At 42.2% G+C, this 15145-nt stretch overlaps 1 protein-coding gene across 6 annotated transcripts in view; it reads left to right on the forward strand.

The window, feature by feature from the left end:
* PBRM1 (polybromo 1) overlaps positions 1–15145 on the forward strand; it is a 196262-nt gene that overhangs the window by 23561 nt on the left and 157556 nt on the right. For all 6 annotated transcript variants that reach the window (XM_058292596.2, XM_058292602.2, XM_058292600.2 and 3 more), the window contains exon 4: positions 9694–9841. In XM_058292596.2, the coding sequence (XP_058148579.1) occupies positions 9694–9841 (148 nt within the window). The remainder of the gene's footprint in view (positions 1–9693; positions 9842–15145) is intronic.

A 15145-nucleotide genomic window follows, 5' to 3' on the forward strand; every position in this document is an offset into this window, starting at 1 on the left:
CCCCGTTGTCTGCTCTCTGTCTGTGTACGCTTGCACTCTCGGTGGCACTGGGAAACTGTCTCTTTTTTGGTTGCATCATCTTGCTGTGTCAGCTCTCCATGTGTGCAGCGCCACTCCTGGGCAGGCTGAGCTTTTTTCGCGTGGGGCGGCTCTGCTTGGAGGACACACTCCTTGCACGTGGGGCACCCTTACGCGGGGGCACCCCTGCATGGCGCAGCACTCCTTGTGCACATCAGCACCGTGCATGGGCCAACTTACCACATGGGTCAGGAGGCTCTGTGTCTTGAACCCTGGACCTTCCCATAAGGTAGGTGGACACTCTATCAGTTGAGCCACATCTGCTTCCCATCAGTTTTTTTTTATAATGCTAGTGGAATTTTTATCGGAATTGCATTGAATCAGTATATCAATTTGAGTAGAATTGACATCTTCATGATATTTAGTCTTCCAATCCATGAGCATGGTATGTTCTTCCAGTTATTTGGACTTTTTAAAATTACTTTTTAACATTGAATTGCGGTTTTCTGAATACAAGTGCTTTACATTGTTGGTTAAGTTTATTCCTGACTATTTGAGTTTTATCTGTCATATTTTTATTTTCATCACTCTTTTGACACTTTTAGTTACTTTTTTTGGATATAATCTTCATTTCTAGACTCTCTTCCAGGCCTCTCTCTTTTGTCTTTTCAGGCCTAGCACAGCTTTTAATATTTCCTGGAAATCTGGTCTCTTGCTTAGAAATTCTCTTAGTTTCTGTTTATCTGTGAATATTCTAATCTTGCCTTCATTTTGAAAGACAGTCTTGCTAGATATAAGATTCTTGGCTGGAAGTTTTCCTTTTGTAGTATCTTAAATATACCACTGTCTTCTTGCCTCCATGGTTTCTGGTGAGTAATTAGTACTTAATCTTATTGGGCATCCTTTATATGTTATGCCTTGCTTTTCTCTTACTGTTTTCAGAATTATCTCTTTGTCTTTTGCATTTGACGTTCTGGTTAGTATGTGCCTCAGAGTTGGTGTATTCGTAATTTTTCAGATGGGGGGTACATTGTGCTTCTTGGACATGGATATCTATGTATTCGATAGGGTTGGGAAATTTTCTACTGTTATGTCTTCATATATTCCTTCTGCCCTTTTTCCTTTCTTTGCTCCCTCTGGGACACCCATGACACATATGTTTGCACGCCTTTTGCTGTCATTTAGTTCCCTGAGACCTTGTTCAATTTTTTCCATTCTTCTTTTCTTCATCTCTTCTTTTGTATGTTCACTTTCAGAGGCCATTTCTTCAAGCACACCAATCCTTTCTTCTTCCTCCTCAAATCTGCTATTATATGTTTCCAGTGATTTTTTTTTAAAGATTTATTTATTTATGTATATATTTCTCTCCCCCCCCACCCCTGGTTGTCTGTTCTCTGTGTCTGTTTGCTGCGTCTTCTTCTTTGTCCGCTTCTGTTGTTGTCAGCGGCACAGGAATCTATGTTTCTTTTTATTGTGTCATCTTGTTGTGTCAGCTCTCCATGTGTGCGGCGCCGTTCTTGGGAAGGCTGCACTTTCTTTTGGACTGGGCGGCTCTCCTTACGGGGCGTACTCCTTGTGCGTGGGGCTCCCCTACGCAGGGGACACCCCTGCGTGGCACGGCACTCCTGCTCCACATGAGTTAGCTCCACATGGGTCAAGGAGGCCCGGGGTTTGAACTGCGGACCTCCCATGTGGTAGACGGACACCCTAACCACTGGGCCAAGTCCGCCACCTGCAGTGATTTTTAAATTTCATTTATTGCACCTTTCATTCCCATAAGATCTGCTTTCCTATGTATGCTTGCATATTCTTTTTTGTGCTCATCCAGTATCTTCTTAATATCCTTAATCTCTTTAGCCATCTCATTGAATTTATTAAGGAGATTTATTTGAACATCTATGATTAGTTGTCTCAAATCCTTTATATCATCTGCAGCCTTATCATGTTCCTTTAACTGGGCCATATCTTCCAATTTCTTGATGTGGTTTGTAATTTTTTGTTGGTGTCTTGGCATCTGGTTTACTAGAGTATTTATTCTGGGTGCAGTTTTTCTCTTTAGCTTAGGGCTTTCAACCCTTTCTCCCTTGCTGGTTGTGCAGTAGGAGCCGAGGATGTAGTTGGTGCTCTAAGCTGTGGAGGCTCAAGCTGCCCTCATTGCTCCAAGGACCTATGAAGCTTCTCCCAGCTTTCTCCTGGTAGGGGACAGAGTCACAGCTGTTTGGAATAATCCAAGTCATGCAGGCCTAGATTCTAGTTGCTTAGAGAGACTGATGAAGCTTTATGCCCCCTTCTCCCTGCCTGTGGTGGTGATGGAGCTGCAGGTGTTTGCAGCAGTCTATGCAGTGCAGGTCTAAGATGATTGCAGTTGCCCTTGTAGACTTACGATTATTCAATCTGTGCCAGTCAAGGGTACTTGCAGTTAGCTGGATAGGCTGGTGCAGGACATGCCAGTCTCCTCCCTGCCATAGGTGGGGCTAAAGCCTAGCCTAGGACTGCAGGCCAATCTGGGTGAAAGGAACCAGTTCCTACAGTCATTGTGATTTTTGGACTGGTCTGCCCAGCTTTCCCTCATGCAGGGGGTGGAGTCAAAATGGCAGCCACCAGCCTCTTTCCAGCTTGGACAAGATTCACACCCCAACTGTTCCTAGGGTTATACCTTAGCCAAGTCTACTAATCAGTAGCCAAAATTGGTGGCCAACTGTCCCCTCTTCCCCTGTTTTAGGGAAATTAGATTCCAGTTCCAGCTGCAGAATAGCTCCTGGGGTGGCTCGTGCCACCAGAGTAGGATAATCACCGGCCTTCATGGCTTGGCTGGTAATTTCCTGAAAGGGCTGGTGCAGGTCCCCCCAGCTTCCTCCCTGTCAGAGGTGGGACTGGGCCCTAGGCTACAACTACAATCTGATATGGATGGAAAGAAGCCAATCCCTACCAGCACTGTGATTTTCAGTCTGCCCTGTTTCCTGTCATGCCAGGCACAGATTTAAGATAGTGGCTACTAGCCTTTTTCTGACTTGGACAGGCTCAAACTTCAGCTGTTCTTAGGATTATAGTTTAGTCCACTGAATTTACTCCTCAGTAGCTGAAATTGGTGCCCAACCATCTCTTCCTCCTTCGTTTTTGGGAAGTGGAGCTTTCGATTCTAGCTGTGAAACAGGCCAAGGCAGCTTGTGCCTCCAGTGGAGGGTGGGCCCTGGCCTCTGTGGTTTGGAGTGCTCTACTTACGAATCTTCTCTGCCAATGGGCAGCCTCCTTCCAATCCTTAAGTATGTTACAGGATGCGCTTCTGGTCTCCTGGAGCCCCCAAACAGGTGTTTCAGCTAGCTCCAGATAGCCCTGGTGATTACTAAGTGCCCTGTAGCAGAAGTTGACTCTAGGAGCTCCTTACTCTGCTGCCATCTTGCTGGTTGTCCCTGCAAATGGAGTACTTTAACTCCTCATACCAACTTTCATTGTTCGCTAAAATTGTAAGTAGTCAATAGGGATTTTAAAAAGCTTAAATGTATTTTTTGTTCCTTTCCTGAAGAATTCAATCCTAAAACCATTGGGTGGGACCTGAACAAGGTAGACATCTGCAGGGAAGGGGAATCTGGGGCATCTGGGGGCAGGGAGACACCTGCAGTGGTACAGTACAGGGTGTGAAAATCTGAGCAGGGTAAAGAGGGTATCCAGGGAAGCGGACATGGCTCAACTGATAAAGAGTGTCCACCTACCATATGAAGGGTCCAGGGTTCTATACCCAGGGCCTCCTGGCCCATGTGGTGAGCAAGCCCACATGCAGTGCTGCCATGTGCAAGGAGTGCCATACCATCCAGGGGAGCCCCACGCGCAAGGAGTGAGCCCTGCAAAGAGAGCTGCCCTGTGTGGAAAAAGCGCAGCCCGCCTAGGAGTGGCGAGTGATGCCACACATATGGAGAGCTGATGCAGCAAGATGACACAACAAAAATGACGCAGTTTCCTAGTGCCACCTTTTAATACAAGCAGACTCAGAAGAACACACAGCAAATGGACACAGAGAGCAGACAATGGGAGGGGGAGGGGATAGAAATAAACCTTAAAAAAAAAAAAAAGGAGGGAAATGGACTTGGCCCAGTGGTTAGGGCATCCGTCTACCACATGGGAGATCCGCGGTTCAAACCCCAGGCCTCCTTGACCCGTGTGGAGCTGGCCCATGCGCAGTGCTGATGCGTGCGAGGAGTCCCGTGCCACGCAGGGGTGTCCTCCGCGTAGGGGAGCCCCATGCACAAGGAGTGCGCCCCATAAGGAGAGCGCCCAGGAATGGCGCCGCCCACACTTCCAATGCCACTGACGACAACAGAAGCGGACAGAGAAACAAGACGCAGCAAATAGACACAGAGAACAGACAACCGGGGGAGGGGGGGGAATTAAATAAATAAATAAATAAATCTTTAAATAAAAAAAAAAAAGAGGGTACACGTGTAGGAGGGCTTCTTGGAGCACAGTGGAAGAAATGGGGTGGCACTGGCCTGTCAGGAAAAACTTGAGTAGGAAAAGGAAGAAGGCGTTTACATAGAGGCTGGTCTGATAAGGAGGGTGCCTGTACTAGACGTAGGGATGGCCTGGCACAGGGAAAGTTGGAGACTGTGTGCAACCCTCATCAAACGCCTTTTTTGCTCTCACCAGTAAGAGTATATCGCTTCATATTTTCAAGTCACACGTCTCTCAGACCCCTGGATTCAGAATTCAAGGCCACGAATCATAGGCATGAAGCACTTAAGACTGACCTAACGCTCAGTTATCCCATATAATGCTGGCATACTGCTTGAATTGCTCCAACCATACACCCATGGCCCAAGGGTGCCAGTGTGCTGCAGCTCAGGTGTGGGTCTCCCTGATTTTTCTGCCCAACTCTCGCAAGTCCTCCCTCCCTGAATGTAGCATTGTTGCAAAGTTTCTGAAAAGTATCAATTCTAACTCATATTTACCGCCCGAGGTCAAGCCTTACTGCAAGCATCACCTTGGAACATCTGAACACCATCAGTGAACAAAAATGAGGCTATTAATGTATTCAACAGCCGTAACAGAAATGCTCAGAGGGAACTGGATAAGATTAGCAGGCCTTGCTTTTGTCTATCATGCAAGGCTTGTCTTGAACTGATTAGAAATGTACCACTTTCTCCCTGCCCCTGCTTCTTGAATGATCCTAGGGCAGGCAGGGATTGTAGTCTTTATGGCTCCTTAGAGTTATTGTTGATCCTCACCTTCTCTTTGGCTGTCTTTAGACAAAGAATATGCCAGTACTTCGGGCTCCTTAAGTTTTTCAATTGATATTTATTTGTATCATCTCTTTGTCTAGAATGTAAAAGTGATTCTAAAATAAAATGTATGATAAAGGCTGAGTGTACTGATAAGGGCATTGTGAGGTGGGATGGGGCAGCAGCAAGTTACTAGGAACTGATCATGTAAGTAAATATGTTGTGAATGATGGGAATCAGGCTTCTGACTGAGAAAAGAAGTGTAATTAGGGAAAGGGAGAAAACTAGATTGACCCCTGTGGAGTTTGATTAGAATTGGAGATAATTGGTGTGAATTCATGGTTTTTGATATATATAGGTAAATATAGCATTAAACAGAGGTGTTAATAAGCCTATGTATATTTTGTAGCTGTGTCCACTGAAACAGCCTGGAAACAGCAACACACCAACAGAAAAGAACACATCTAGCACCCAGATCTTGCTCTTTAAATACAACTCACCATTAAAAGGAACTAGAGTCCCTTGGAGAAATGGCTGATTTCAGGGACTAGGGCAGGGAAAGTACAAAATAAATCTCTGTAACAACTTATGGTGGTAGAAAATAAGCATATGTCCAAAGGATGATGGAAACGTGTCAAAAGGACAGAGCCAACTTGAAAGGACTCCTGCTTGTCAAATCTGGGGCAGTTTGAGCATCAAATTAATGATAATGATTTTTAATCCATTGTGACTAAAGTATAGGAGTCCGTGAGTCCATATGGATGAAGGGAGGGAGGGAGGAAAAGCTCAGAGAGCAATGGGTTATGTATGTAATCTGATGGTACTACCCCATAAAGTCCAAAGGAAAAAAGAGTAAATTCATGGAGAAACCTGGCAGGTAAACCCATAATCAAATGATCAAATTTAACCTTGCCTCAGTAATGTGACAAGTCAAAATTGTGTGCCACACAATAAGATACAGGGAGAGGATTGCATCATCATTTCCTTGATAGTCCTGCTAAAGAAGCTTAACCTGAATTTAATCGAGAAGAAAGTAGACAACCCCAAATTGAGCAACATTCTATGTAGTAATCTTCAAAAGTGTCAAGATCATGAAAGTGAAGGAAAGAAGAAGGAACTATTCTAGATTGAAGGAGACTACAGTGGACATAACTAAATGCAACATGTGGCTGCAGACTTGGTCCTTTAGCTATAAAGGATAATTTTGGAACTGTTGGTAAAAATATGAATACTATAGATCTGAGGATTAAATGGGGTACTGTATCACAGTTAATTTCCTGATTTTGATGGTTGAATTATGGTTATGAAGGAGAATGTGTTTGTAGGAAATACACACTAAACTACTGAGCGGTGATAGTATATCATGGTAGCAGTTTAACCTCAAAAGGTTCAGGAAAAAAAGTTTTTTGTACTATTTTTGCAACTTTTATATCAGAATAATTTTTAAAAATTCATACATAACTAAAAGAATGGCTATGTGTCAAATCTCTTTTGTCAGCTGAGGTTCCACGAGAGAATTAAGCCTTAATGCCCACCACATACTTTGTATGTAATAACTTGTGTTTTGTGCGTCTAGAGTGGAACTACCTATCTACTCCCAAGAGAGAATTGAGAAAATAGTACTTGGATCATTTTTCATAGTTTACTTGTTTCATGGAATCCCAGTTGAATAAAAACAGAAAGAATAATAATAAACATCTATGAAACCAAAGCCCAATTTAAGAAATTACCATTTTATGTGCCTTTGAAGTCTCCTACATGTTGCTCACTATCTTTCTCCCTCTCCTTCAAGAGATAACCCACTGTCCTGAATTTTGTGTTTATCATGACCATGCTTGATATATATTAGGTTGGTGCAAAAGTAATTTCAGTTTTGCATTCTTGAAATTTGCCGTTAGATATTTTTTCCCCATTTGATATTGGCATACATTCTTAAATGTGGTTATGTTAATTTTGTGGTTACATCATTTTAATTTGCATGTCTTGCTTTATGTTGTTTTGTTAGTAACTTATTGCTATTTATTTTACATTATTTTATCTTCTTTTTTTATTTTTTATGAAGGGTATTTATTTGGAGTAGAAGCTTCCAGTTACGAGGTTATAAAGCTTAAGTTACTTCCCTCACCAAACTCTGTTGCCATGTGTTGGAGCAAGATGGCTGCCGACGTCGGCAAGGGTTCAGGCTTCCTGGGTTCCTCTCTTCTGGGAGTTCGTTTCTCTCCACTCTCAGCTCCTCTGTTCTTTCCACAAGGCCAGTTATGAACTATCAGGCAGATGTCTCTGTTGCTCTCCCTGAGGCCTCTGCCTGTATTTAATGGAGACTTTTCTCCTTCCTCACGTATCTGCTTCTCTCTTTGATTACTTCCTGGGCTCCAGGATCAACCTATTTTACATTTATTTTAGACTATAGTAATGATGTTAGACAAAAAGCAAATTTGAGTGATTTTTTATTTGAGTTAAAATGGGTTGTAAAGCAGCAGAGACAACTCACAACATCAATAACACATTTGACCAGGAACTCCTAATGAACATATGGTGCAGTGATGGTTCAAGAAGTTTTGCAATGGAGTCAAAAGCCTTGAAGATGAGGAGCATAGTGGCTGGCCATTGGAAGTTGACAACAACCAGTTGAGAGCAATCATCGAAGCTGATCCTCTTACAACTACGTAAGAAGTTGCCAAAGAACTCAACGTCAACCCTTCTGCAGTCGTTTGGCATTTGAAGCAAATTGGAAAGATGAAAAAGCTTGCTAAGTATGTGCCTCATGAGCTGACTGAAAATTTAAAAAATCATTTTTAAGTGTCATCTTCTGTGTCATCAGATTGTGAAGTGCTGCAAAAAGTGGATTTTATATGACAGCTGGTGACAACCAGCTTAGCAGTTGGACTGAGAAGAAACTCCAGAGACAAACTTCCACAGAGACAAATTTGCACCAAAAACAAGTCATGATCACTGTTTGGTGGTCTGCTGCCGGGCTGATCCACTACAGCTTTCTGATTCTTGGCGAAACCATTACATCTGAGAAGAATGCTCAGCAATCGATGAGAAGCACCGAAAATGCAATACCTTCATCTGCCATTGGTCAACAGAAAGGCCCAGTTCTTCCCCACGACCATGGCTGACTGCACATCACACAACCAATGCTTCAAAAGTTGAACGAATTGGGCCACAAAGTTTTGCCTCATCCACCTTATTCGCCAGACCTCTTACCAACTGACTACCACTTCTTCATCTTGACAGCTTTTTACAGGGAAAACGCTTCCACAACCAGCAGGATGCAGAAAATGTTTTCCAAGAGTTTGTTCAACCCTGCAGCACAGATTTTTACGCTACAGGAATAAACAAACTTATTTCTCATTGGCAAAAATGTATTGATTGTAATGGTTCCTATTTTGATTAATAAAGATGTGTGTGAGCCTAGTTACGATGATTTAAAATTCACTGTCCAAAACTACAATTCCTTTTAATGTATAAAGTTTGTTCATGTTTGGATGTTTGGATATTAACATTCTTTCAACCTTTCATCTTTGGTAAGTTTCTTGAAGCCATGAAGCCAGGGACCTCATCTTTCTCTCTTGCAACGTTAGTAATTGATATTGAAACTGTGTACACAGTAGGTACTCATGATACTTGGAGTAAAAGGTTCTGTGGTCACACACTAGAGAGAAATGATCTGAACGTTCACAAAGAGTTCACATTCTGTTTTCACCCACTACTGAACTTCATGAAAAGTAAGTCATCTCCATTTATGGAACACGTAAGTGACATGGGTTTTAGAGACACTGCCCTAATATTTAACATGTACAAGATCATCTCAGATCCTAATTTAAGTTTTTATAGCATTAATATATTATTTTGGGGAAGCAGACCTGGCCCAATGGATAGAGCGTCCGCCTGCCACATGGGAGGTCCAAGGTTCAAACCCCGGACCTCCTCAACCCATGTGGAATTGGCCCATGTGCAGTGCTGATGCGTGCAGGGAGTGCTGTGCCACGCAGGGGTGTCCCCCATGTAGGGGAGCCCCACACATAAGGAGTATGCCCCGTGAGCCACCCAGCGGGAAAGAAAGTGCAGCCTGCCCAGGAATGGCGCCGCACACACGGAGAGCTGGCACAACAAGACGACGCAACAAAAAGAAACACAGATTCCCAGTGCCACTGATAAGGATAGAAGCTGTCACAGAAGAACACACAGCGAATGGACACAGAGAGCAGACAACTGGGGAGGAGGAGGGGGGGCAAAGTAAATAAAAATTAAAAAATATATATATATTGGAAAGGGACTGCAAATGTATCTTGCTTTTGTTATTCCATTTTATTTCGAATAATGGGAATGAGTCTGACAGCACATTCTAAAATGCTCAGTCACTTGGAATGTTGGACATAACTATAGATGGTTTTGAAATATAACTTTTTATAGGCTTTGGATTAATACCATTTAAAACATATTTGAATTACAACAGAAATCAACCAGACTACTATGAAGTGGTTTCCCAGCCTATTGACTTGATGAAAATCCAGCAGAAACTAAAAATGGAAGAGTATGATGATGTTAATCTGCTGACTGCTGACTTCCAGCTGCTTTTTAACAATGCAAAGGCCTATTATAAGGTAAGAAAGCATCAAATTTGGAAGGTCTCCACATCTTCACCAAAATTTGACACAAATGCTTCTTCATTTGTGTCAATCTGGCAGGCGAGTAGTGGTATATCGATGTGGTTTGAGTTTACATTTTCCTTTTTAGTAAAGAGGCTTGAACATTCATAGGATGTTTCTTCCTTCTATGAAGTCTGCTCAGATCTTTTACCCATTTTTCTCTTGGGTTTTTGCATTTCCTTATTTCTAGAAGTTTTTCTGTATATTCTAAATACCCCTTTTTTGATTGTGTGTGTTGATGGTGTCTTTTGATGAGCAGAAGTTCTTTGCCTTAATGTAATTAAATTAATCAGTCTTTTACTTCATGGTTTATTGTTTTTTGTATCTTGCTTCAAAAACCTCTCTTGCCCAAAAGTTATAAAGATATTTTCTTATTCTAAAAGTTCTGTAGTTTTGTCTTCCACAGAAAAGTTTTTAATGCAGCTGGGATTGATTTTTGTGTCTTCTATGAGGAAATGATTTTTTTTTCTATAGGCCTAACCAGTACTTGGAAATGGCCATCTGTCCCCATTTGTTTGCATTGTCGGTGCTGTCATTGTTTCCATGAGTTCTTCGGTCTGTTTCTAAGCCTTTTATTCTATTTCATTGACCAGTTTATTACTGGGCTATATAGTCCTATCTTAATTACTGTTTTATTACTATTTTCTTTATCTGGTAAGGAAAACATCTTGACTGTTTTTGGCCCCATGTCTTTCCTTACACATTTTAGAATTACTTTGTTAAGTTCAATAAGCATAAAACAAATTGTTGGGAAACAGACTTGGCCCAGTGGTTAGGGCGTCCGTCTACCACATGGGAGGTCCGCAGTTCAAACCCCAGGTCTCCTTGACCCATGTGGAGCTGGCCCATGAGCAGTGCTGATGCTCGCAAGGAGTGCCGCGACACGCAGGGGTGTCCCCCGCGTAGGGGAGCCCCACATGCAAGGAGTGCGCCCCGTAAGGAGAGCCGCCCAGCGCGAAAGAAAGTGCAGCCTGCCCAGGAATGGCGCCGCCCACACTTACCGTGCTGCTGAGGACAACAGAAGCGGACAAAGAAACAAGACACAGCAAATAGACACAGAGAACAGACAACCAGGGGAGGGAGGGAATTAAATAAATAAATAAATCTTTTTTTAAAAAAAACAAAACAAAAAAAACACAAATTGTTGGAAGTTTTATTGGAATTGCATTGACTCTATAGATCATTTTGAGGATGATTGACCTAGTTATGATGATGGTTATTCCAATCTATGAATTTGGTATTTCTTGATTTTTTAAAAATTGTCTTTAATGTATTTTAGTAAAGTTTTAAATGTTTCTCTTTTTTTAAATGAATATCAGCTTTATTTGTAATAACCCCCAAATGGAAACAACCCAAATGACCTTTCTTTTTCTTTTTTTTTTTGTTTACTGTCTTTTTTTTAATATAGCAAATTTTCTTTGTCTTTTTTTTTTTTCCTAAGATACATAGATCACCCCCCCTCAATCCCCATCCCTCCCACATCGACTTCTTTCATCACTGTGGCACATTCATTGCATTTGGTAAATACGTTTTGGAGCACTGCTACACCACATGGATTATAGTTTACATTGTAGTTCACACTCTCCCCCAGTCCATTCAGTGGGTTATGGCAGGATATATAATGTCCTGCATCTGTCCCTGCAGTATCATTCAGGACAACTCCAACTCCCAAAAATGCCCCCACATCACAACTCTTCTTCCCTCTCCCTGCCCTCAGCAACTCCCATGACCACTGTCTCCACATCAGTGATACAGTTTCTTCCATTGCTAGAGTCACAGTAGTTCTATAGTAGAATACCAGTAAGTCCACGCTAATCCATATTTTATTCCTTCATCCTGTGGACCCTGGGTTGGTGATGTCCACTCCACCTCTAAATCGAAAGGGGGCTTAGATCCCACATAGCTGATGGATGCGATTCTCCTGCTCACGGTTGTAGACACTATTGGTTCCTTGGTGTGGTGGTTGACCATCTTCACCTCCCTGTTCGCTGACCTGGGTAAGTCTAACAAACTGGAGAGTAGGTGTTGCAACTCTGCTGAGGCTCAGGGCCCAGGTGCACATGGCCTGTCCAGAGATTCAAGTCTCCTGAGTATACACCAACCCCAGCGCCAACCACAAGTTCAGTAAAAGTGACAGAAGAGAGGAGGGAGGCAGCAGGTGAGAGTTCAGAGTTCAGCAGGGGCGGCCCGAGCCCATGATTCCCATATGCCCTGTAGTTTCTTTCACCTATGTGCCCAGCTGACTGGGGGAAGATGCCAAAATGGCAACTGGCAACTACTTTGAATTCACCCACAGTGGGGTGGTGGCTGCGGCAGCTGTATCCCTGTATAGGATCTCAAACCTCAGGGACATCTTAGGCATTCAAATGTGGAAGATGTGCACGCTTTGCTTCACCTATCATTGAATACAGATACTGTAAATTAAAATAAACATCTTAAGATCTAAATTTTTAAAAAGTGACAGAAGAGGCATGTGTAGAAAGGGCAATTCTGAGTCCAGCTCTGTCACACTCAGGAGCACAAATTGCAAAGTAGGGCCCACTGGCAAGGCACTGAACTCCAGAACCATTAAATGTTTCTTTATAAATATTTTGTTAGACTTTTCTCTTTAATACCATATATATATATATTTTTTTTTTTTGAGATACAATTCTCATACCCTTTTTTCCCCCACTTTTTTATTTTTATTTTTAAAAGATACAATGATAACACAAAATGTTACAAAATTGTAACACTGAGGTGGAGAAAGTGGCCACAGTAGTTGCTGAGGGCTGGGAGAGGGAAGAAGAGACGTGATGTGGGGGCATTTTTGGGAGTTGGAGTTGTCCTGAATGATACTGCAGGGACAGATGCAGGACATTATATATCCTGCCATAACCCACTGAATGGACTGGGGAAGAGTATAAACTACAGGGTAAACTGTTATCCATGTGGTTCAGCAGTGCTCCAAAATATGTTCACTGAGAGTGATGAGTGTGCAACAATGATGGGGGAGGTTGTTGGTGTGGGAGGAGTGGAGTGGGGAGGTGGGGGAGTATACGGGAACCTCTTATGTTTTTTAAGGTAACATTTTTTTGAGATGTATATATCTTTTTTAAAAATCCAGTTTCCAAAGTAATGGGGGTGGGGGCTGGAGAGTTGGTTATATGGGAATCTCTTATGTTTTTTAACATAACGTTCTTTGTGATCTATTAACTTTAATTTTTAAAAGTGTTAAAAAAATATAAGAGGGGAAAGTGGATAAGGCTCAACCGATAAGAGTGTCCACCTACCATGTAGGAGGTCCAGGGTTCGAACCCAGCACTTCCTGGCATGTGTGGTAAGCTGGCCCACGTGCAGTGCTGCCATGGACAAGGAGTGCCATGCCACTTGGGTGTCCTCCGCGTGGAGGAGCCCCATGCGCAAGGAGTGTGCTCCACAAGGAGAGCTGCCCCCCACACAAATAAAGCACAGCCCGCCCAGGAATGGTGCCACACACACGCAGAGCTGACCCAGCAAGATGACGCAACAAAAGGAGACAGAGATTCCTGGTGCCACCGAGAATGTAAGCAGACACAGAAGAACACACAGCGAATGGAGACAAGAGAGCACACAACGAGTGGGGGGGGGGAATAAATAAAATAAATCTTAAAAAAAATAAAAGAAATATAAGAGGTTCCCTATACCCCATTCCCCACGTCCCCCACTCCTCCCACATCAACAGCTTCTTTCATTAGTGTGGTACATTCATTGCATTTGATGAGTACATTTTGGAACATTGTTATACAGTATCTCATACCCTTTTAAAGTGTAGAATTCTGTCTTTTTTTATAATTACAAAATTGTGCAGCCATCACCACTATCTAATTGTAGAATATTTTCATCGCCCCCAAAAGAAACCCTGTACCAGTTAGAATTCTCCATTTTCCCCTTCTGCAATCTCTGACAGCCACTAATTTGCTTTCTGTTTCTTTGAATTTGCCTCTTACAGGCATTTCATAGAAATGGGATTATATAATATGTGGCCTTTTGTGTCTAATTTCTTTGACTTATGTTTACAAGGTTCATCTATGTTGCCTGTATCAGTGCTTCATTCCTTTTTATAACTGAATAATTTTCCATTATATGGATAGGTCATATTTTATTTATGCGTGTCAGTCGATGTACATTTGGTTTGTTTCTACTTTGTGCCATTATGAATAGTGCTAAGATGAATTTTATGAACATAATGAGAATGCCATTTGTTGGGTATGATAGTCTACTTGTGTGCATTAGATCAAGCTTTTTTTTTTTTAAGATTTATTTATCTCTCCCCCTCCCCCCAGTTGTCTGTTCTCTGTGTCCATTTTTTTGCATGTTCTTCTTTGTCCACTTCTCCTGTTGTCAGCGGCACGGGAATCTGTGTCTCTTTTTGGTGCGTCATCTTGTCGTGTCAGTTCTCCGTGTGTGCGGCGCCATTCCTAGGCAGGCTGAACTTTCTTTCGCACTGGGGCGCCCTCCTTGCACGTGGGGCTCCCCTACACGGGGGGAACTCCTGTATGGCAGGGCCCTCCTTGCGTGCATCAGCACTGCACATGGGCCAGCTCCACACGGGTCAAGGAGGCCCGGGGTTTGAACTGCGGTCCTCCTATGTGGTAAGTGGACGCCCTATCCACTGGGCCAAGTCCACTTCCCAGATCAAGCTTTTTTATTGTGTTGGTAAACTCTTATACCTTACTGATGTATCTGCATGAACCATCCACTTAGCAAATGAGGTGTTCCAAGGTTTTTCACTCTAATGATGGAATTGAGTCTCCTTGTAATCCTGTTGATTTTGGCTTTATTTTTTTTTTAAGACTATGCCAATAGGAGCATGTAAACTTAAAACTGTAGTGTCTTAGTAAATGGAACTTCTTAGCATTCTGTAGTAGTTCTCTCTATCACTAATATTGTCTTTTGTTCTAAATTCTATTTTGCCTTATATTAATATAGTTAGACCAACTTTTTTTGGTGTTTGCCTAGTTGATTTGTCTGTTTTTCCATTCTTTTACTTTCAGCCTTTTTGTACCCTTTTAATGCTGATTATCTCTTGTAAATAGCATATACAAGAATTTCTATTAATCTAGAAATTTTAAAAATTTATTCTCTCTACTAATTTGGAAGTTACAAGAGCTGTTGGTCAGTTTTAGTTCTTATACAAGAAGTTTTAATACGCATAATTAATTAGCAAAGTCTAAATCAGTATCTTAATCTTCTTTCTAAACTATACAGAAACCTTAGAACAATTCAACTCTGATTATC

The sequence above is a fragment of the Dasypus novemcinctus genome, unplaced genomic scaffold, assembly GCF_030445035.2.
Source record: "Dasypus novemcinctus isolate mDasNov1 unplaced genomic scaffold, mDasNov1.1.hap2 scaffold_157, whole genome shotgun sequence".
Taxonomy (NCBI): domain Eukaryota; kingdom Metazoa; phylum Chordata; class Mammalia; order Cingulata; family Dasypodidae; genus Dasypus; species Dasypus novemcinctus.